Genomic DNA, 23106 nt, shown 5'->3' on the forward strand with positions numbered 1-23106 from the left:
GCACACTTCAGCTTTATAGAATCATAGAATCAGTCAGGGTTGGAAGGGACCACAAGGATCATTCAGTACCAACCCCATCTGCCCTAGCCAGGGACACCTCACAGTAGATCAGCCTGGCCTTAAACACCTCCAGGGATGAGGCTTTCCTCCACCTCCCTGGGCAACCTATGCCAGGTTCTCACTGCCCTCATGCTGAAGAACTTCCTACCATTGTTATGGTCCCTGTAACAGAGCTGTCCTAGTTGAAATAGCAGAAAAGGAAAGAAATTAGACTGTAGGAATTGATTCAGTGAAGGAAAGGAACCACACTACATTTCTCCTGAGAGGTAGTGTATGGAAATGCCAGGTCCTAGAAGCAAATTATAGGCACATCCCAACCATCCCCAAAGTGGGGGGGATGGTAGCCACTCCAGTTTGAACTAAGACACCCACCCACTGCTCCCTTCTGGCTGGAGAGAGGTAACCCAAGAAAGCTCAGAGGACTACTGAATTCCTTGCTTTTATTACAAAAAATGGGAATGATCACTTTGATCAAAATGAAAAAACAAACCCAACACAAATGTTTGCTCACACACTGTGTACATGAAAAACTCCAGATACAAAACTCCCCTCGGACACCATTTGTGCTTTATAAAAGAACATCTTTTTTTTTGCACGGCCTCTTCCTCTCTGATCCTCATGGAGAAGAGAAGCAGCTGGCAGAGGTTGCCTTCAAATGTGAGGAGCTTCCGTGGTGACAACAAAAAGCAGGTCGGTAGTTGCAGCAGGACACGGAGGACATCTCGCCATAGTGCAGGTCGCAATGCTGTCCCAACCCGCTCGTGTCCTGCAGCAGTCTGAGGAGACACCAAAGCCCTACAGCTTCACCAGCTCAATCTATGGAATCCTGACAGGATTGAACTCCTCAGGTCTCTCCATCAATTAGCACAGGGAATTAACAAAACCAATGGGTTGATGGAACTAGAGTTGGACAGAGATACCACTGAGCAGTTACTGCACACATACCCTGTGAACATCAGCTCCTTTCACATGCAGAAGACCAAAAAGCAGCTATGACAACAGTCCTTTCACAGCCCCCACTTAGAAAAATAGAATTTTTTTTGTTAATTATTATTTTTATTCCATCTTGGTTGAAGCTGCAGCATGGTGAGCTCCAGCTGCTCTTGGGATCAAGTTGGGTGGTAATACTGTCCATAATTCCAGGCGTTCTGGTAGTTGTACTGGAAAACAACACCACATGGCAAGGTTACTTACTGACTGCCCATGCTCCAAAGGATACCCCATAATGACCTGTCACTGAGAGGACTTTAGCCCTCTGTGATGGGAATCACAGAATCCCAGCATGGTGGGGTTGGAAGGAACCTCTACAGCTTAACCAGTCTAACCCCTCTGCTCAAGCAAGGGTACCCACAGCAGCTTGCCCAGCATCGCAATGTCCAGATGGGTTTGGAATCTCTCCAGAGAAGGAGACTCTACAACCTCTCTGGGCAGTCTGCTTCAGGCCTCCAGCACCCTCACACTAAAGTTGCTCTTCAGTGTTCAAAGGGAACCTCCTGGGTCCCAGTTTATGCCCCTTGTCACTGGGCAGCACTGACAACAGTGGCCTCATTCTCTTGCCTGCCACAGGTCCTTTCACTCTTGCTGAGCTCTCAGGCTGTTCTTCTCCAGGATCAACAGCCCCAGGTCTCAGCCTTCCCTCTTCATAGAGATGCTTCAGGCCCCTCAGCATCCTTGGAACCTCCACTGGACTTTCCAGCAGCTCCCTGTCTTTTGAACTGGGGAGCCCAGCACTGGGCCCAGGATTCCACATGATGCCTCACTAGGGCAGTGTAGAGAAGGAGGAGAACTTCTCTCAACCTATTGGGCACTCTCCTATACCCCACAGGATGTCCATCTAGGGCCCACAGCTCCAGTGCCCTCACACTGCTCTCTCTAAAGTCACCTGGTGGAGACCAGCATGAAGACAGTTCCTGTGGACTCACAGCGACCCAAACTGAGCCTGGGCTGGGATCCAGCAGTGTGACACTCCTGGGGTGCGATGAACACATCCTCATCCCCTCAGGAATTGTCTGCTCTCCCCAAGCAGACTGAAGTCCACAGGACAATGGTGAAGTTACCCTGTCTAGCACAGTACTGAGATCTCCATCAACACCAACTCAGCTAACCTCTGCGGTCGTGTTCCACAGCTTGGGGCAGTTGTGCTGACAGTGTCCCCATGCCTGGTGAGACACCTTTCACCATCTGGCTCTGCAAAGAACACCTGATGTGGGCAGTTCTAACTGGCAGTGACACAGCACCACTTTGTGTCCCATCTGCAAATGCCTCTCCCATGGGCTTGGCAAGCTCCTCCCAGCTCAGGAAAAGCAGCAGTCCATGCCTGCAGCACCCACCCCTCCCATCCTAACCTCCTGCAGGAATGCAGGCCTGAAGCTCTGACTTTCCAGCCTGCCCCTTGAACAAGGCAGGATACCAACTGGCTAGCCAGCCTAGAAGCAAACAGAGCATGTCCAGGAGGCTGCTGCAACCACAGGCATGAAGAGGAAACCAAGGTATGGCATGCCAGAGTCACAGAGTGCTTTATGCCACTCTAGAGGACAAAGTGAAGTGCCATGGAAGAAGAGCCACAAAGCCAAGCCGTGGCACAGATTCATCTTGACCAAGATGCCAGAGGAAATACCAGCTGGAGAAAGGGACTGTTAAAGCACACTGTAAACTGGCATCTTGAAGTGAGTCCCCTGGCCTAACATTTCAGCACATACAGGTCCAGTGCCCTTCACCAGCAATGTCATACATCAAGTACATACCTAAACACCAAACTACACATCTGAGCAAGCTGCTCTAGGTAAAGACATTCCTGCTCACAGCAGGGTTGGACTAAATCCAAACCAGTCTTTGACTGCATCATCTTGGGTCCAGAGAGACTTGCATAGAAGCCAAAGATGAATGAACAAAACCGGGAGCTCCATCTTGACTCCAGGATTTCCTGTCCAGCTGACAGTGGGCCACAGATAAAGCCACAATGTCCAGGAGGACCCAGCCACACACCCACCTGGTACCAGGCATTGTAGTTGTAGGCTGCCTGGTTGACTTGCATGTCTCCATCCATCATCTGTGCTGATGCCAGAGCTGGGTCATCCGTGAGCATTTTCTTTTCATCTGGCTCTTCTGATCTGTGAAGTTAAACAGCTGCTTGTGAACATGTCACACTAGAATGGGCTGCCCGGGGAGGTGGTGGAGTCACCGTCCCTGGGGCTGTTCAAGGCAAGGTTGGACGTGGCACTTGGTGCCATGGTCTGGCCTTGAGCTTTGTGGTAAAGGGTTGGACTTGATGATCTGTGAGGTCTCTTCCAACCCTGATGATACTGTGATACTGTCAGAGGTTAGGTTCTGGGTTGCTCTGTGTGTGTGGAATGATGCAATGGGTATGAGGAAGAACTATTTTAACACTTGGTAGCTTGTCCCAGTAGGGCAGAAGAATTTCATTTAGAGACATTATATTGTGCTTCAGGAAGAAGCAGCAACAAGGCTGGTGAGAGGTCTGGAGAACAGGGCTGGTGAAGAGCTGCTGAGGGAACTGGGGTTGTTCAGCCTGGGGAAGAGGAAGCTGAGGGGAGACCTGGCTCTCTACAACTCCCTGAGAGGAGGCTGGAGCCCGGTGGGGGTCAGTTTCTTCTCCTTAGTATCAGGTGATGGAATTAAAGCAAATGGCCTGAAATTGCACCAGGGGCTGTTTTAAGTTGGATGTCAGAAGCAATTTCTTTCCTGCAAGAGCGGTCAGGGATTGGAACAGGCTGCCTAGGGAGGTGGTGGAGTCACCATCCCTGGAGGTGTTCAAGAAATGTGTGGAGATGGCACTCCAGGATATGGTTTGATGGGTATGGTGCTCTTGGGTTAGTGGTTGGACTCAATGAGCTTAGCTTTTCCAACTCAGACAGTTCTATACTGCTCTTGTGCTCAAATCCTCCTGGTGCTCAACGTGGGACAGCAAAAGCCACATTTGTGCTGAAAGCACCAGTTCCCTTCACTTGTTCTGGGATATTCAACTCCAAAAGTTATTTTCCAATCAATGTATCCAAATCTATTTACTTTTTAGAATCACAGAACACTTTTGATTGGAAAAGACCTCTAAGATGCATCGAGTTCAACCACTGACCTAATATCAAGTGGCCAGGAAACAGAGATTTTAGTCTTGCAAACAACAGGTGTAAAGCAGAAGAAAAACAATAATCAGTATTTATATTAAAAATATATAAATCCATGATAAAACTTTAATAAATATTAACAGATAAAAAAACTGTTCTCAGAATATTTTAAGCATTTTATAGAATTGCAGAATCAGAATGGTTTGGGTTGGAGGGACCTTCAAGATCATCCAGTTCCAATGTGCCTGCTGTGGGCAGGGACACATTTCCACTAGACCAGGTTGCTCAAGGCCTCTACCAACCTGGCTTTGAACACCTCCAGAGAGGAGACATTTCCAACTTCTCTCAGCTATAGCTCAGTGTTTGTCCCAGTCACCCTACACTGCTCCATGAGTTGGGTTCACAGCCCAGGAGAACTCTTTCCTACCCATTTTCTGCTCGCCTTTTCAAAGAGTCCTGCTCCTTCAGAAGTGCTTGGTGTTCATCATATGCGTCCAGAAGCCTGAGGGAGACAACAGAGAGAAAGCTGTCCTCACATCAACACTTGAAATACATGAGCAATCACTTCAAAACGTTCTAAGAGTACATAGAAACCCCAAATCCCAGCATGGTGGGGTTTGGAAGGGACCCCTGCAGATCAACTGTTTCAACCCCTCTGCTAAAGCAGGGCCACCTCACAGCAGCTTGCCCAGGCAGGGACACCTCCCACTAGCTCGAGGCCTCATCCAACCTGGCCTTGAACACCTCAAGGGAGGGAGCAGCCACAACCTTCCTTGGCAACCCATTTGAGGTTTGCAGAGAGCCAGGTCTCCCCTCAGCCTTCTTTTCTCCAGACTAAACACTCTCAGCTCCCTCAGCTGCTCCTCACCAGCCCCGTTTTCCAGACCTTTCACCAGCTTTGTTGCCCTTCGCTGGACCTGCTCCAGCCCCTCGATGTCCTTGGAGTGAGGGGCCCAAAATGAAATCCAGTACTCAAGATGTGCTCTTAGCAACACCCTGTACATGGGGATTACAATCACTGTCATGTCCTGATGGCCACACTACTGCTATCTAAGCCCAGGAATCTGGTTGAGAAAAGCACCAATCAACAAAGAGCTGATGGCCCAAAAGAGACCATTTAATGGCTGCTGCTAACCTTTCCACTTCTCCCACCATTTGTCTGCTGCACAGATCCCCACTTACTTGTTTACATCAGAACCAAAATCTTCCAGAAATTCCACTTTCCTCTGTGAAAATGTAATCCTCATTTTAATGGAGAGTGCCCCGTTGACAGCTTTATCAAAGCAGCTCAAGATGTTCTCCTCGTTTTGCTTGAGGTCACCACTGTACTCCATTTCCAGCAAGTTGAGATAGAGCTTTGTGTTTTCCTGTGCAAGACAGGCGTTAGAAGCTGTGAATTGGCCATGTGAGGTATTTAATGGTCAATATATCTCTACCACAAGCACACCAGAATGTTCATGCAATAAATGATATGTTAAAATAAGTCACTGAAATAGGGGCTTTAGTTGCACTGGTCATTTCTGACCTGGCTTGACACATAGAAATAACCTAAGCATTGCAAAATGACACATCACACTTTGCTAGCAATCAGCTAAGAGCATTTAGAGTGCCCAACACCTACAAACTCTACGAGCCCACAGGGTTTTGTTCACTCTTGAGATGAACACAGATTTAGAAGAGAGAGGCTCCCCGCAGAAAGAGAGAGGTATGAAGCAAGACCTGCAATCTACAAGTAGGGCAACTTCAGTTTAGAGGGACTGGTGTCTCCATGCAGTAATGAACCATTACAGCTACAACTGCTGTCATCATTGTTGCCCTACTTGGAAAAAAAGGCTTCAGACAGAGAGGAGATTGGTGATCTTTGGGGGTTGGTTTGGTAAGGAGAGCAAGGAGGGAACACATACTTTGTCCATGTCTATGGCTTCTGACAGCACTTTTCTTGCCTTTGGAAGGTTTTTCTGTACTTTGAAGAGGTGCCGAGCCAATTTGATGGCATAAAAGGAGGATTCAGTCATGGACTTGGCATTCCTCATAGCCTCTTCCAGCAGGTGCTCAGCTTCTTCCATGTTGCCGTGCCTGCGTTCCAGGCTGACTCTCCGCAGGCGGATCATGGCTAACCCTAGAACGCACTCCTCAAAGCTCTTCAAGATCCGCCTGGCTTCGTCGATGTTGCCTGAAACAGCAGTTGAGACACTTTAGGATAGGAGACACCCAGCAGCCTGTTGACTGCCAGAATCCCTCCCAGCAGAACCCTGGGGTTGCTCTTACCCTGCTGCTCCTCAAAGGCTGCCCACAGCATGTGAACCATAGGTTTCTTAGGCAGGTGTATTGTGCAAGCCCTGCTGTAGACATGCCTCACTCCTTCAATACTATGATTCTCCATGTATTTGGCATACTATGGTTGAAAACAGAGCAGAGATGGGAGAGTTTAAAGCTTGTATTTGCCTTTCCAAACATGCCAGAGTGATAAAATTCTTTTGTTTTAAACCCATTCAGCACCTTTATGGAACCACTAGACTAGTTTCTGTAAGGAAGGACGTAGAGAGGCAACGAAGTTGGCATATGCAGCAGTCAAATCTGGTTGCAAGCAGACCATCTCCTAATGCAACAGATATAGTTATATATGAACAACGTTCCACAGAGTACAAAAGGTTAGTCACTAGGTCAAGGTATTGCCAGAGGCAAGGAGATGATGGGTGGCAAACCACTTCTCCCTTACCTTAATCCAGAAGTCCTCATAGAGGGCACATGAAATAACACATCTCTCAAAGAGGACCACGACCCGCTCGTGAGTGCCATTCTCTATCTCAAACTCTAAGTACTCTTTCCAGTTTTTCAGCTGAATTTTCTCCAGAGGTTTGACATGAAAGTAAGGCCTCTTGATCTGCAAGAGTCAAGGAACACCACTTCAATCAATGGGACTGCGGGACCACAGATTGCATTGGGTTGGAAGGGACCCTCAAAGGTCATCTTGTCCAACCCCCCAGTGGTCAGCAGGGACATCTCCAACTAGATTGGGCTGCTCAGAGCCCAGTCGAGTCTGATTTGGAATGTCTCCAGGGATGGGGCCTCAACCACATTCCTAGGTAACCTGTGTCAGTGTCTCACCACCCTCATTGTGAAGAACTTCCTCCTAATGTTCAAACTTCCTCCTTATGTCCAAGGACATTATCCAGCCAGATCTGCTGGGGGTACCCAAGACCATGAGATGCTGCTGACATTATTCTAGGCTAGGCACCTCTTGCTCTAGAAAGCTGTTGGGAGTGCAAGTGGTTATAAAAGATGAGCAAGAAAAGCTGATCTCTTGAAAATCTGTGGTCACAATGTAACAGCAACATTATCATGGGATCACAAAGGTTGGAGAAGATCTCCAGTCAGATCATGGAATCAAAGGTTGGAGAAGATCCAGTCAAACCGTTAACCCAGCACTGCCAGATCACTACCAAACCATCTCACTCTGATCCACATCTCCATGGCTCCAAGGATGGGGACTCCACCACTGGCCTGGGCCAGTCATTGACAACCCTTCAGGGGAAGAATTTGTTCATCCTGTCCAAACTAAACTTCCCCTGGTACAACATGAGGACATCTCCTCTTGTCCTATCACTTGCTCCTTGGGAGACAGGAACAACCCCTACCTGGCTCCAATCTCCATTCAGGGAATTGTAGAGAGCCAAAGGTCTCCACTCACTCTCCTCTGCTCCAGGTTGAAGAACCTCAAAGATGAACCAATGAATGCATTCCACAGAGACAGCTGAAGTACTTACTGTACTAACACTGCTTTGACCTACAGGCAGCAGAGCATCTTTCCAGAGATTTTGCTTTTCCTCTCTCCATCTTTACCTTGATCTAATCATTTCTCTCCTGTATTGCAATTCCATCTCAGGGGTATCCACACAAACGCACCAAGAACTCAGAACAATTAAGGAGCTAATGTTCAATCCTTCAAGGCTACCTGAAATGTAAAGCAAATCACCTCCTCCACGCTCCTCAATGAACTCTACCATGGAACCCAAGGCTTTTTTGGCTATCACTGGTACACTGGTTCCTTGGTACAACAAACTCAGGATCACAGAATCATTTTGGTTAGAAAAGGCCTTTAAGATCATGAAGTCCAACCATTACCTAACTCAGACAAGTCTGGGGTTAAATCACATTTCTTAAGCAAATAAGGCTTGAGTGGCCTCCACCACTTCTGTGACCTCTGTTACCCATCTACCTCACTTCTGTCTGTTCCAAGACACACTTAAGACACCTCATAGGCTCACCACGTTGGTGTGTACAGAGCAGGTCACATAGCACATCGGGTTGGAAGGGACACTCAAAAGGTCCTCTTGCCAAACTCCCCCGCAGTAAGCAGGAACATCTCCAACTAGATCAGGTTGTCCAGGGCCACATCAAGTTTGACCCTGAATGCCTCCAGGGATGAGGCCTCAAATCACACCTCTGGGCAACCTGTTCCAGATACAGTGTTTTGACAGAACATATACTGATTCTGGCTAGGAAGAAGAGGAGATCCTGCTTCCCTCACATTTTCTCCAGCACGTCCACTGTTTTATCATTCTCCCATGTTATCCTTTATAGCTTCATGTTTCCTGAGACAAGAAGACCTTCACTCACATCCTCATTTTCCACAAGACTCCGGCATATTTGAGCCTCCCCTACTGTACTGCTTCCCTGTGATGTGTGGGGCTGGCGACAGCAAGTCAGGCTGGTTGTGGTGGAACAGAAAGAGGAATCCACCTGAGTTAGATGGTGCTCTAAAGTCTGTGTGAACAGGACTGGTTACATGCCTTGTGCTAGAGTTCACAGAATGGGTTTGGTTGGAAGGGACCTTAAAGATTCCAAGCCCCCGGCCATAGTCAGGGACACCTCCCACTAGACCAGGTTGCTCAAGGCCTTGTCTAATCTTGCCTTGAACATATCCAGGGAGAGGGAATCCACAACCTCCCTGGACAACCTGTTCCAGTGAGCACCCATGGTGGTAACCCTCTGAACCCTCGGGACGCATCTGCTGCAGACTGATGGCCAAGACCTCTCCCAACTAGAAGATGCTCCTGCTTCAGCCAACATCCTGCTCCCCAGAGCTTCTCTGCCCTACTCAGGGTTCTTTCAAATTTTTCTGGCCTACAAGGTGTCTGGCCTAGTGCAATAAGCAACAGGACAGGTGACATTAGGAGCCTCTGCAAGTGTCTCTCAGCCAAATGGTCAGGTTAATTAATGACTTATAACGGTTTGTAGACAGGAGCTGCAAGTCTGATGGATACTTCTGGCAAATTTGAGCAAACTGTGTCCAGATTTCAGAGTGCAAACCCATTCTCCTTTCAGGATAGGCTTACCTCTGCAGCCAGACATGATCTCAGGTTTTGAAGCGTGATGGTTAAACACAAACCCATCCTAATTTCATTCTCCTTTCAAGACAGGCAGCCAGATCCACCTCCACCCCATTGCCCTGCAGCAGCTCAGCCACAAGGCAGTTGTGACTTGCACTTCATGACCACGTGTTTAAAGGCTACTCATTACCAACACCTGATCTCACCTCTCCCCAAGCACTCCTCAGCCACGTTTAGATGATCAGATGGCAGAGCTGCCCTCAGGAGTTGGCTTTGCAGAAGAAACACAGCAGAGTATGAAAGCCCATCTTTGTCGAATGCCCCACAACAGTTTGAATCACGAGGTCTGTCACCCAATTCCTAGCTCCAGGGTTTATGTTCAAAGCTCTTGCATCTCCTGCCTTACAAAGAAGACCCCAACTTACCGCTTCCTCAAAGGTCCACCTCTTACTGACTTCGTGTTCGTTGTGGTTAAACATCTCCTGGTGAATCTCAATGATTCTGTGCCTCATGTTCTCTATCTCAGTGATCAGCTAAAACACAAGTTTGAAGATGTGACACAGGCAGACACCACATCAATTTTGTAAATGCATTTTAGGGTGATGGTCATGTGCATAAAACCAAAGTACCAGAGATGCTGCCTTAAAGAGGCAGCTGAAGGGTTGGGGCATTGCCCACGTGGTGGCCTGACCGTCGGCACAATCCAACTACACTGATTTCCTATCTCAAGTTCTGCTTTATGCTGAAGGTGATTGAGATTAAAATAGGGATGTGGACCCAAGTCAAACACGGCTTTGACCAACAGTTCCTCCAGATGGCTCCATTCCCACATGCCTATGAAGGCTGTGAACCTCCACAGACCACTGCAGAAGAGCTTCCTTGGATCACAGTTCCTCACAGAATCATTTGGTTGGAAGAAACCTTTAAGTCTGACCATTCTCTGACTCTACCAAGGCTGGTGCTAAACCATGTCCCTCAGCACCACATTTCCATGTCTTTAAAACACTTCTAAGGGCAGGAATTCAACCACCTCCAGTGTACAAGAACCTGAACTTTCGGTGAAGAAGTTTCTTCCAATGTCCAACATAAACCTCCCCTGATGCAACTGGAAGCCATTTCCTCTTGTCCTGTCCCTTGTTCCTTAAGGGAAGAGACTGACCCCTACTTGGCTCCAACCTCCTTTCAGGGAGCTGTAGACAGCCAAAAGGTCTCCCCTCAGGCTCCTTTTCTACAGACTAAACAACTCCACCTCCCTCAGCTGCTCTTTCCCAGCCCTGTTCTCCAGACCCTTCAGCAGCTTCACTGCCCTTCTCTGGACCTGGTCCAGCACCTCAGTGTCGTTCTTGGACTGAGGGCCCAAAACTGAATCCAGGACTCAAGGCATGGCTTCATTAGCACTTAGCACAAGCGTTTCCCTGGTCCTGCTGGCCACACTACTGCTGATCCAAGCCATGATGCTGGGGGCCTTCTTGGCCGCCTGGGCACCGACTGGCTCATCTTCACTTCTGTCAACCAGAACCCCCAGCTCTTTCTCTGCTAAGCAACTTTCCAGCTACTCTGCTCCAAGCCTGGAGCATTTATGCAGTTGGTGTGACCCATATGCAGGACCCAGCACTTGGCCTTCTTGAATCTCATCCTACTGGCCTTATCCCATCAATCCAGCCTGTACTCATTTCTAAATATGGTATAATTATTGTTAACTCCTAAAGCTTTCCAGACCACTTCCATCAGTTTTTAACTCCATGTCTTTACTACCTCTGAAAAGGCTGGAAAGGTGTGTCCTATAGGTAAGCTGACACACCGGAGAACCAGAGGAACACCTCAGCTGCACAGACACCAAACTTTCTGCATCAAAATCCTCCTTCAGGCACAGGAACACACCCTAGCTGCCTACCTTGGCAGGGTCAGTGATGTCTTCAGTCCCAGAGGGCAGGTCATCTCCTGGCTGCGCCTCCTCCCCACTGTGGCCGTTGACTGAGGCAAGCTCTCTGCGCAGCTGCACAAACTGCTCCGTAGTCAGGAAGTCTCGAGGCAGGTTGTTCTGGATGTGTTCCTTAAACCTGGGAGCAGGCAGGAACAACGCAACACAATTGTGATGTCTTATGTGGCAACACTTTGCCCACCCAGAGCTGAACAATTAAACATAGAGGGGCTCTGAGGTGATTTATTGATTGAAGTGGTACCGAGAATGCAGCTTCTGACAGCACGCACAGAAATGTAACTTCTGTCATCTTGTCAAACTCCAAAACCTTTGTGTTTCAAAGAGAAATAAACAGGTGATGAACTCAATGATTCATCACTGAAGATGACAGACTATTTGTCATCTAAAACTGATGCCAAAGGAACACCAGCTTTAGAGAAATATAATTTATGTCTAAAGAAAAAAGGTCTGTAGGAGTATTAAGAAGGCTGCATAAATTAACCAAGGGTTCTGATTATGGAGCCCTGGCACAGGCTGCCCAGACAGGCTGTGGATCTTCTTGTGGACAGTGTGATTCTGGGCAAGCTGCTGTGAGTGCCCCTCCTTCAGCAAGGAGGATTGGACTGGATGATCTCCAGAGGTCCCATCCCACCCCTACATATTGGGATTGGATGAAGCCATTTGTTTCTCTTTACCTCTGGAAGTGATGGCTGTAGAGCTGCGTTGGGATGCCAAGGATACGGTCATAGATGGAGGTCACCTCCCTCAGGTTGCCCTGCTCGTTCTCCCAGTTTATGTACATCTCCCAGAGCCGGTCGGAGCGGAAATCTGTCCCTGCAGCCAGCACTGCATGCTCGTAGGCTCTGGAAGAGAAACCATTGTACAGCTGGAACTGGTTGAGATGGGAGGACAAAGAAGCTGTGGCTCCCATTTCAAGATCAGGTGTTTGAAAAATTAGTAGATGTGGTTATAGAGTTGTCAGGTAGAAGGTTTGACTTAAAGACCTTAGCAGTCTTTTCCACCCTTAATGATTCCATGATTATAAGCAACCTCATCTACTTGCAGCCACTCTTGTGTTCAAGATTTAAGCTATTCCAAGTATTTTCCAGGTGTCTGCAGAAAGATCTGCAAGTTCAGGAAGTTCACACTCAACTTTTCCTCTAGCACTGCCACAACTGAATAAAGGCATCAGGAAAAGCCACTTACAGGAATGCAAGATATGAGGGAAACAGCCAATCTTTACCACTCTGTCAGATTCCAAACTCATTATTTAGCAGTTTAACACAGCCATACATCAATCATGCTCCTAAAGCTAACTTAAGGTTCAGTTAAGGCTTTGCATCACACTTTGGTTCAACTTCTCACCAAAAGCAGAACCACTGCCAGCCAAAGATGAGGTCACTCATGTTAGCCATATCTTGAAAATTTCCAAGGAGTTAAATCCCAGATCTAAACTCCAAGGAACTAAATGCTCCAAATTCTCCAGGGAACCTGTTGCAGTATTGCACCGAGTGTTTCTTAACGTCTAATTTGAAACTCTCAAGACACAACTTTTGACCTCTGTTGCACACTGTGAGGCCACACCTTTAAGTACTGGGTTCAGTTTTGGGTTCCTCACTCCAAGAAGGAGCTAGAGCATGTTGAAAAAACCAGTGAAGCTGGTGAAGTGTCTGGAGAACAGGTCTGGTCAAGAGCAGAGGGAACTTGGGTTGCTCAGCCTGGAGAAAAGCAGGCTGAGGGGAGACCTCATTGCTCTCTACAACTCCCTGACAGCAGGTTGAAGCCAGGTGAGGTTTGGTCTCTGCTCCCTAGTATCAGGTGATATAACAAGAAGCAATGGCCTGAAATTGCGTCAGGAGATGTTAAGGTTGGACATGAGGAACAATTTCTTTCCTGCAAGACTACTCAGGCATCAGAACAGGCTGTCTGGGGATGTGTCCTTCTAGGTGTTTCAAGAAATGTGTGGTCATGGCACTTGGGGACATGGTTTAATGGCCACAGTGGTGCTGGGCTGATGGTTGGACTTGATGATCTAGAAGGGCCTCACAAACTGGAACATTTCCATGATTCTATGACTGTGTTGTGTACCTCTTCTCAGGGAATCTAGCTCCACCATCTCCCTGAAGGAAATGCAAGCTGCTGTCAGCTCATCCCTTCAATGGATGAATCTGCTTCAGCATACAGTTTAGTGGTCATAGTAGTAGGGTTGATAGTTGGACTCTATGATCTTGGAGGTATTTTCCAACCTTAAGGATTCTATGAGCACAGTGGCAGACATTTAGGAGTATCTGCTGGCTCTGTGTGTCAGTGCCTGCTTTTGACTCACCCTCGGATGGTGCTGTTGGTCTCAGGATCAGAAGGGTCCAAGGTCTCCTTGAGGAAGTTTATATAATGTATCCAGAGATCAACACTAAGAGGAATGGCCTGCAGCCCTCTGCGATAAACCTATGAAGAGAAGAGGAGCTGTAGCTGACAGAGGCAATGGTGTCCCAGTAGAGAGGCAACACTGTGTTATCCGCTGAACCTCAGACATACTAATTACTGGAATTTTGTTTAAATAATCTACCATTACCATTTGGGTGGAGGTTGGATAGAACATGGCAATGTTCTGATCTCCACGTGCAGAGTCTTGATCTTCAAAGCGCAGCGGTCCCTGCATTCTGACCAGGTTGTGTGGGCAGGCTTTGGGGTACAGACCATAGGGCACAGACCCATTAGAGCATCATTGACAGCGTCTGACCAAAAATGCAATAGAGATGGAGCAATTGTGACCAGCAAAAAAATAAAACAAGAAAAAAAAGAAAAAAAGAATAGAAAAAAAAACCAACTCTATTGTTGTGAAAAAATGAGGAACAAAGGGAAGTGAGAGAAAAGCCCTGCCCTACTTGTTAAGCTGCAGTGTAATTTACAGAGGGCTTGCACTGCAAAGCTTGACAAACTGTAGAGGTTTAACGCACCTGCCAACAAAGAGAAAAAACATTAGCTACAGATGCCACAGGGGTGACACGTGCACACCAAACTCCTACCAACCTGGCAGGCACTGGCAGCCAAATGACTTGTGGGAGCTTAGTCATTTTTTGGCCAACAGGAGCAATGGCAAGAGCTGTGCCCAACTACCTACATACCTCATCAGACTGCTTGACGTTCTCGTGGCGCTTCTCAAGGTCCGCGTACTTCTTCCAGTAGCCGTAGCAGTATGGGTAATGGGTGAAGAACCTGTCAAAGGCCTTCCTGGCAGCTGGCAGGTGGTTCTGCAGGAAAGACACAACAAGAGCAATGGGTCCTCTCCTTCGAAACACCTCTGGGTTAGCTTAACCTCTATCATTGTTTTAACACCGTCTTAAAAAGGATGGTTTTTAGTGGGTGACCTCTGCCAACGACTGAAAAACAATCATTTCTACTTGGACACCTTTGACGACTTCAAAACGACCATTTTCACTTGGTCATCTCTGATAACTTAAGAGAAAATAGTTTTATTTGACCATTTCTGATGACTTCAGAACAATCACTTCTATTCTGTGATCACTGCTGATGACAGTCAAGGGCAACTGGTGAGAATGGAAAGCTTGGCAAAGGAGAACCTCATCAACTTCAACGAGAGCAAATGCAGAGTCCTACAAGTGGGGAGGAATAGCCTCTGCACCAGTACAGGTGAGGAGTAACTTGCTGGAAGGCAGATGCACAGAGAAGGACCTCCAAGTGCTGGTGGGCAAGAAGCTCCCCAGCAGCTAGCAATATGCCCTTGCAGACAATGGTCTCCTAGCGGGCATGAAGGAAAGTGTGGTCAAAAGGTCAAGGGAGGTTCTTCCTCCACCTCCACTCTGCCCTAGGGAGGCCACATCTGGAGTCCTGGGTCCAGTTCTGGACTCACCAGTTCAAGACTGACAGGGAACTACTGGAGAGAGTCCAGTGGAGGCTGCAAAGATGCTGAGGGGCCTGGAGCTACTCTGTGAAGAGGAAAGACTGAGACCTGGGGCTGCTGAGACTGAAGAAGAGCAGCCTGAGAGGGCATCTTCTCAATGCTCAGCAAGAGATAAAGGACCTGTGGGTAGCAAGAGGATAGGGCAAGACTCTTGTCAGTAGCGCTCAGTGACAGAACAAAGGGCAACAGGCACAAACTGAAATCCAAAAGGTTCTACCTGAAGATGAGGATAAATTTGTTTGACGTGAGGTTGCCAGAGCCTGGCTCAGGCTGCAGAGTCTCCTTCACTGTAGAAATGCCAAACTCAGCTTGACATTATGATCCTAAGCAAGCTGCTGTGGGTGACCCTGCTTGAGCAGGGGACTGGACTGGGGTCCCTTCCAACCCTCACCATGCTGGGATCCTATGTAACTGTTCTAAAACAGCACCCACAAAAGCCTAATGTATGGTTCAGGATTTGTTGTTGGAAAATCCATGAGTTGTGTTCATTCTTTCAGGAAGGCTAAGGAGAAAAGGAGTGGGCACTGACCTCCTGTTCTACATACTGCAGCAGATACACCCATCCTGTGAAGTCCTGGGGATTGTCTTCCACCACTTTCCAGAACTTGTCAAAGTCTGGAGGGAAGTTAGCCTCGACATCTGATGTCTGCAAGCTTTCAATGTTGGGGATCTCACTCTCTTGTGTGTTCTCTTCATTTAGGTCAGGGGAGCTATCAGGCGACTGCTCCATCTCAGTCACACTCATGATCTCTGTACTGAAGTCCATCTGCTGTTCTTCTGTCGATGTTTCAGCCCCATTTTCTGTGCTGTCATTGCTTACTGTTGGCTTCTCCTCCTCTGCATTGTCTGAGTTCTCCATGGCTGGGGTTCTTGCTCTACAAGATCCTGTGGAAACAAAAAATGTTCAGCACTCAGTGATGATTCAGGCAGAACTTGGGTGTGAAATACCAGCTAAGAGTCATGGATGCTTCAGGCACCTCAGTATTTCACCATGGACCTTCACTTAGATTTTCTAGGTTGGACTAGATGATCCTGAAGGTCTCTTCCAACCAAAGATATTCTGTGAGTCTTCACTCACCAGCCTTGTTTACGGTTAAAGATGTTACATAGCAATTGTATTTTTTAGTATCTGCAAACACAAATCATTGTGGTTTTGTTACAAAGCATCACAGAGCGCTACTGAAGAATAAAAATGGCCCAAAAGTTCTATGACTCTAGAAGTTGATTCCAGATACTTATGTTCAGATTTATCCAACTCTCCTCCTTTCTACACATCAGAAACTTCTCCGTAAGTCAAACAGCTGTTGAAATGAACCTTCCATGCTTTAAGTGACACCTCTGACTAGAATTAATCCCAGCAACAGACTCACTTCACATTAACGATGCCTCTGAAAACCAACCAGCATCAGAGGATCACATAAAATATCCACCTGACGTGCAGTCGTTCGCTTCCACACAGAGCTCGTTTGCTCCCACACAGAGTTCGAGCGTGGGGTGCTTCCTCCTGCCCCTCAGGACAGACTCCATCTTCCTCCCACTCTTTGTTTTGATCTTCTTGGAATGCTGCTGCCCAGCCCTGCCCTTATTCCAAAGCCCACTCCACTCTAACCTGGCTGCCTGCTGTTCTGCTGAGCAGTGCCTGGCCTCAGAGGATGCCCGAGGTGCTCCGCTGAGCCTTCTCACAGTCAAACCAGGTCCTAATGACTAACGGATTCTAGCCAACAACGGAGCGCCCTGGTGCTGCTGGCTGTGTCACAGGCAGGTTTGGGTGGGAAAGGACCTTTCAAGGTCATTAAACCCACATGCAGTCAGCAGGGTCATCTGCAAATACAGTAAATTGCCCAGAGCCCTGAACAACCTGACCTGGAATGGTTGCAGGGACAGGGCATCTACCACCTCTCTGGGCAACCTGGCACATGCTTTCACTACCCTCAGAGTCTAACATTTCTCCCTTCTCTCCAATCTCAATCTCTCCCTCTTTCAGCTCAAACCATCACCCTTTGGTTCTGTCACAACAGGCACTGCTCAAAAGTCTGTCCCCAGCTTTCTACTGAGTCTCTTTAAGCACTTAAAGGCTACCAGGTGTCTGTGGAGCCTTCTCTTCTCCAAGCTCAATAACCCCAGAATTCTCAGCCTGCCCTAACAGCAGAGAGTTTCCAGCCCTCAGACCATTGTTGTAGCCCACCTGTGGCTCTGCTCCAACAGGTCCATGTCCTTCTGGAGCAAGTGAATCTACTTGGAATGAAGAGCAGACTGAGACAATCACCCTCAAGTGCACTGTAGCAACTCCCACCCTCAGAACAAGGGGACACAGTCTCAAGCTGTGCCAGGGCAGGTCTAGGCTGGATGTTAGGAGGAAGTTGTTGGCAGAGAGAGTGATTGGCATTGGAATGGGCTGCCCAGGGAGGTGGTGGAGTCACTGTCCCTGGAGGTGTTCAAGCAAAGCCTGGCTGGGGCACTTAGTGCCATGGCCTGGTTGATTGGACAGGGCTGGGTGCTAGGTTGGGCTGGATGAGCTTGGAGGTCTCTTCCAACCTGCTTGATTCTATGATTCTATTTCCCTTGGGCTCTCCTCAGAGAACATGGAAGAAAATAAGTTTAGCATTTAAAAAATAAACAAAAACGCCCTAAACAGTCCCCAGGTCTCTCTGTATCTCCAGAATCTTTCCCAGTGGAAGCCTGATAAGAGAAGGAGTGGCCTGCTTGCTTTCACTTCAACAAATACAGTGACAGTGGGAGAAAAAAATGTCAGAAAGGAGAAATATTGCTTATCTTTAGCAGCCTCAACGTGTGAGATAACAGTTCATGTTTGCCTGGGAGTTCACCAGGACACGTAACCTGGGTGTAGAGCTAGAAAGTCCACGTGTTTTACTCTGCAAAGCTCTCTGATAACTGCTTTTTGGAAGTGCTAATTTCTCTTCTTCATTGCATGCATCTGCTGGCAGCCCTAAAAACACAATTTCTTCCCTTGATAAAACAGTTGAAGATTTTCTACTTTTATATAGCAAATAATCATAAAAAATAAGACTTCATGACATTTAGAACGTGCTGTGAGCACACAGAGCACTACAGTGCTTCTGTTCTAACAGCAGGAGAGGACACCTGTGCAAGAGAAGCACTTTATTTCCTTCATCTCTTGCTCACTCTCTGGACTACTCCAGAAAGCCTGCATACAAGGCTGGCTTCTTTAGTGGCTGTTGGAGATACTAACAACCACTACACCATGCCCCAGAGTGCCACATCTGCTCAGTTCCTGAACACCTCCAGGGATGGTGACTCCATGATCTGCCTGAGCAGCCTGTTCCAATGCCTGAACACTCTTGCAGGAAAGAAATTGTTATTCATGCCTGAACTAAACCTCCCCTGGCACAATTTCAGGACACTTCTTCTTCTATCACCTAATAACAGGGAGATGAAACCAACCTCCACATGGCTCAAACTTTCTTGTGGTCAATGGGATGGAGTCTAGTTGGGGGCCTGTGGCTAGTGGGGTCCCACAGGGGTCAGTACTGGAACCAGTTCTGTTCAGTATATTCATCAATGACCTGGATGAGGGCACAGAGGGCACTGTCAGCAAGTTTGCTGATGACACCAAGCTGGGTGGAGCGGCTGTGCTGGCATTCACAGAGACTTGGATAGGCTGGAGGGGTGGGCAGGGAGAAATGGAATGAAATTCAATGAGTGCAAGGGGAGAGTCTGGCACCTGGGAAAGAACAACCCCAGGGAGAAGGATAGGTTGGAGACTGACCTGCTGGAAGGCAGTGAAGGGGAAAAGAATCTGGAGGTCCTAGTTGATGGGAGGTTGCCCATGAGCCATCAGTGTGCTCTTGTGGCCAGGAGGGCCAATGCCATTCTGGGGTGGATTAGAAGGGCTGTGGTTAGCAGGTCGAGAGAAGTTCTCCTGCCCCTCTACTCTGCTCTGGTGAGAGGCCACATCTGGAGTATGGTGTCCAGTTCTGGGCCCTCCAGTTCAAGAGGGATGTAGAACTGCTTAAGAGAGTCCAGCACAGAGCCACGAAGATGATGAAGGGAATGGAACATCTCTGTTAGGAGGAGAGTCTGAGGGAGCTGGGGCTATGCTGCTAGGAGAAGAGGAGACTGAGAGGTGACCTCATCAGTGGTTATCAAGATGGGTGATGCCCAGGGTTATGAAGGTGTAAAGGTGAGCACCAGGAGGCTGGAGCCAGGCTCTGCTGGGTGATGCCCAGGGACAGCACAAGGGGCAATGGGTGGAAGCTGAGGCAGAGGAAGTTTCATGGAAACATGAGAAGGAATTTTTTTCCCTGTGAGGGTGACAGAGCAGTGGAACAGGCTGCCCAGGGGGGTTCTGGAATCTCCCTCCCTGGAGATATTCCAAACCTGCCTGGATGTGTTCCTGTGTGATCTGCTCTAGGAGATCCTGCTCTTACAGGGGTTTGGACTGGATGAGCTTTCCAGGTCCCTTCTAGCCCCTGACATTCTATGATTCCTTTCAGTGACCTGTAGAGAGCAATGAGGTCTCCGCTCCACTTCCTTCTTGCCAGGCTGAACAACCCCAGCTCCCTCAGCTATTCCTCACTGGACCTGTTCTCCAGCTTTGTAGCCCTTCTCTGAACCTGCTCTAGCCCCTCATCATCCTTCTGGATTTTGAGTGGCTCAAAAGCCAACCCAGTATTTGAGGTGTGAATTATAATAAAGGGCATCACAGACCTGTGTGGCCTCACAAGGAAACATCCAGCACAACCAATCACGTAATAGAGTAACTCAATTCCACGAATTTTAGACCTCTCAGGCTAAATAACCAAATAAATCTATCACATAACTGCACACACTAAATTTCAGTCATTTGCCCCCAAGCTTTATTGAGCCCATTCCTATCAAGCCTCAGAGCAGACAGGGCTGGAAAATATGGAGGTAAAAAGAACAGTCAGGCAGCACCAAGTAATTCCACAGCTCATGTAACAGCCTCTCAAGGCCCTCTGAAGCCCTGATAACAGCGAGCTGCACCCTTCTGGGGTAGGACTGACTGCAGGGCGTTACCAGCCTGCCTCTTCCACTGCTTCTACCCCAAGATTAAGGTTTCGTAACCAAAATACAGAATCACAGAACTGTCGAGGTTGGAAAAGACCTTTGAGACCATTAAAGCTGCTTAGCCAATGCCACTGAACAAAGCCCCTCGGCACCCCATCCAAGTGTCTCTTAAACACCTCCCGGGGCGGTGACTGCAGCACCTCCCCGGGCAGCCTGTTCCTACGCCTGAGAACGCCTCTTGTAAATTGCTCCTCATAGCCAACCTAAACCTTCCTGGAGCAATTTGAGGCCATTTCCTCTTGTTCTGTCACTTGTTGCATGTGAGGAAAGAACAACCTCCACCTGGCTCCAACCTCCTGTCAGGAAGCGGCAGAGAGCAGCGAGGTCTCCCCTCGGCCTCCTTTTCTCCAGGCTCAACCACCTCAGCTGCTTCTCACTAGACCTCTTCTCCAGACCCTTAACTAGCCTCGCTGCTCTTCTCTGGACATGAGCCAACACCTCAATGTCCCTTCTGGAGTGAAGGGCCCAAAACTGAACCCAGGCCTCCAAGTGTGGCCTCAACAGTGCCCAGCAGAATAGGGCAACGCAGCACTGATGCGATAAAACGTGAAGCCCTCAAAGGCTGTGATCCGGCCGACTGACCCTCCAGAGACTGAGCGGCTCTTACAGCGCATAAAATGGGAATAAACCGGCTTTTCTCAACGCAGAGCTGATCACAATCGGTATTTAACATACCCGAATCCTACGGGCAGGATCGGCTAACCGCCGGCCAGCTGAAGGGCGGCCGGAGGCAGCGGCCCGAGCGCGGCGGAGGGCGGCGAATCCCACGCCGGCCACCTCCCCTCGGCAGAATGCGGCCAACCCCTCCTCCAGCCTCGGTGCGGGCCTATCTCACCCCTCAGCTCTCCGATTCCGCGCCCCCAGCCCCCCGCGGCCCTTACCCGCAGCCGGTACCTCCGCTGGGCCGGTGACCACCAGCCCGCCGCGCTGCCGCCGGTCCCGAGAACCGCGCACGGCGCCTGCGCAGAGCCCCCCGCGCCTGCGCCCCGGCCGCGCCGCGCAGGCGCCCTGCGCGCTGCCTCGCTTCCCGCCAAATGGCCGCCTCAGGGCAGCGCCTGCGGGCGGCGGCGCTACGAGAGCGGGGGGGAGAGCAGGGCGGCGGCAAGGGAAGGGAAAGACGGGAGTCCAAATGAAAGGGGGAAAGAGAAAAGGGGGAACGGAATGGAAGAGGGAAGGTGTAACAGAAAAGGGAAAGGAATAACGGCCAACGGACAAGGGGCACGAAACTGAGGAAAAGAGGGGAAAGGGAAAAAGGAAATAGAGAAAAATAGGGAAAAGGGGGGGGGGGGGGGGAAGAAACAGACGGGGAAGCGGACGAGGGGAAGGGGAAGGAGAGGAAGTTTGCAGATGACACCAAGCTGGGGGCAGATGTGACTGAGCTGGACGGCAGAAGGGCTCTGCAGCAGGACCTTGACCACCTGGACAGATGGGCAGAGTCCAAGAGGATGGCTTCAATAGCTCCAAGTGCAGGGTGCTCCACTTTGGCCACAACAACCCCATGCAGAGATACAGGCTGGGGTCAGAGTGGCTGAGAGCAGCCAGACAGAGAGGGATCTGGGGGTGCTGATTGATACCCACCTGAACATGAGCCAGCAGTGTGCCCAGGTGGCCAAGAGAGCCAGTGGCATCCTGGCTTGCATCAGGAATGGTGTGGCCAGCAGGAGCAGGGAGGTCATTCTGCCCCTGTACTCTGCACTGGTTAGACCACACCTTGAGTGCTGTGTTCAGTTCTGGGCCCCCCAGTTTAGGAGGGACATTGAGATGCTTGAGCGTGTCCAGAGAAGGGCAACGAGGCTGGGGAGAGGCCTTGAGCACAGCCCTACGAGGAGAGGCTGACGGAGCTGGGATTGGTTAGCCTGGAGAAGAGGAGGCTCAGGGGAGACCTTATTGCTGTCTACAACTACCTGAGGGGTGGTTGTGGCCAGGGGGAGGTTGCTGTCTTCTCTCAGGTGGCCAGCACCAGAATGAGAAGACACAGCCTCAAGCTGTGCCAGGGGAGATTTAGGCTGGAGGTGAGGAGAAAGTTCTTCACTGAGAGAGTCATTGGACACTGGAATGGGCTGCCCGGGGAGGTGGTGGAGTCGCCGTCCCTGGGGCTGTTCAAGGCAGGGTTGGACGTGGCACTTGGTGCCATGGTCTGGCCTTGAGAATTGTGGTAAAGGGTTGGACTCGATGATCTGTGAGGTCTCTTCCAACCTTGGTGATACTGTGATACTGTGAAGGGGTTGGCTTCCTTTTTCCCGGTGCTGTGCATTCCTGTGCTGAGGAGCAGCCCCGGCACCTAAACCAACATGGCTTTAACAAGTGCTATAGCAAAGCTAATCCTGCACAACTGCATGAAAAGGGCTAAAACCCCCCAGCAGGTTTCTCACAAGAGCTGCACACTCACATGTTGTACGGGATAATTATCTGCAGCATTCGCTTCCACTTCGTGTCAAGCTCAAGCAAGTCAAAACATGACGATGAGAAGGAGTCTTTATTCCTCAGCAAACTGACGCGGTGCTGCACTCCATCTTCTCCAGAGACCAGCAGGAACGACTCGAAAGTGACTTCTGTGTCACCAGGCACTGGTGATGGTGGCAGCAAGGGGAGTGAGCCCCAGCACAGCTAAGGCTCTCCCAGCACCACCCCTCCTGCTTGTTAGGGAGGTTGTTATGAATCACAGGATGTCAGAGGTTGCAAGGGAGCCAAAGAGATCATGGAATCCAACCCCCCTGC

At 49.3% G+C, this 23106-nt stretch overlaps 1 protein-coding gene and 1 non-coding gene across 4 annotated transcripts; both read right to left on the reverse strand.

Moving 5' to 3' along the window:
* Positions 1–483: 483 nt before the first annotated feature.
* On the reverse strand, positions 484–21356 carry PRPF39 (pre-mRNA processing factor 39). Of its 3 annotated transcripts, none has more exons than XM_064151811.1 (14): positions 21270–21356; positions 15848–16203; positions 14522–14647; positions 13723–13841; positions 12092–12259; positions 11370–11535; positions 9901–10008; positions 6862–7026; positions 6411–6537; positions 6047–6315; positions 5325–5509; positions 4570–4644; positions 3050–3170; positions 484–1220 (listed from the first exon to the last, which is right to left on the reverse strand). In XM_064151811.1, exons 2-14 carry the CDS (start codon positions 16175–16177, stop codon positions 1170–1172), a joined length of 2010 nt encoding a protein of 669 aa, XP_064007881.1. In that variant the 5' UTR covers positions 16178–16203; positions 21270–21356; the 3' UTR covers positions 484–1169. The 3 variants fall into 3 exon arrangements, with proteins under 3 accessions (XP_064007881.1, XP_064007883.1, XP_064007887.1); XM_064151813.1 differs by having other exon boundaries at positions 21283–21312; XM_064151817.1 differs by lacking the exons at positions 15848–16203; positions 21270–21356 and having other exon boundaries at positions 13969–14615.
* On the reverse strand, positions 5878–5959 carry LOC135181142 (small nucleolar RNA SNORD127). Its single transcript, XR_010304754.1, has one exon. It is a non-coding gene; the product is annotated as a small nucleolar RNA SNORD127 (small nucleolar RNA).
* Positions 21357–23106: the final 1750 nt, after the last annotated feature.

The sequence above is a fragment of the Pogoniulus pusillus genome, chromosome 1 (assembly GCF_015220805.1).
Source record: "Pogoniulus pusillus isolate bPogPus1 chromosome 1, bPogPus1.pri, whole genome shotgun sequence".
NCBI lineage: Eukaryota > Metazoa > Chordata > Aves > Piciformes > Lybiidae > Pogoniulus > Pogoniulus pusillus.

What these genes read in the sequence shown, in the direction of transcription:
- PRPF39 (XM_064151811.1), bottom strand. Translation starts at nt 16,177, where the DNA reads ATGGAGAACTCAGACAATGCAGAGGAGGAGAAGCCAACAGTAAGCAAT. An exon ending in ACGTCAAGCAGTCTGATGAG is followed by an intron (nt 13,842 to 14,521) that starts GTATGTAGGTAG and finishes TTCTCTTCATAG; the next exon opens with GTTTATCGCAGAGGGCTGCA. An exon ending in ACTACAATGCCTGGTACCAG is followed by an intron (nt 1,221 to 3,049) that starts GTGGGTGTGTGG and finishes GTTGTTTTCCAG; the next exon opens with TACAACTACCAGAACGCCTG.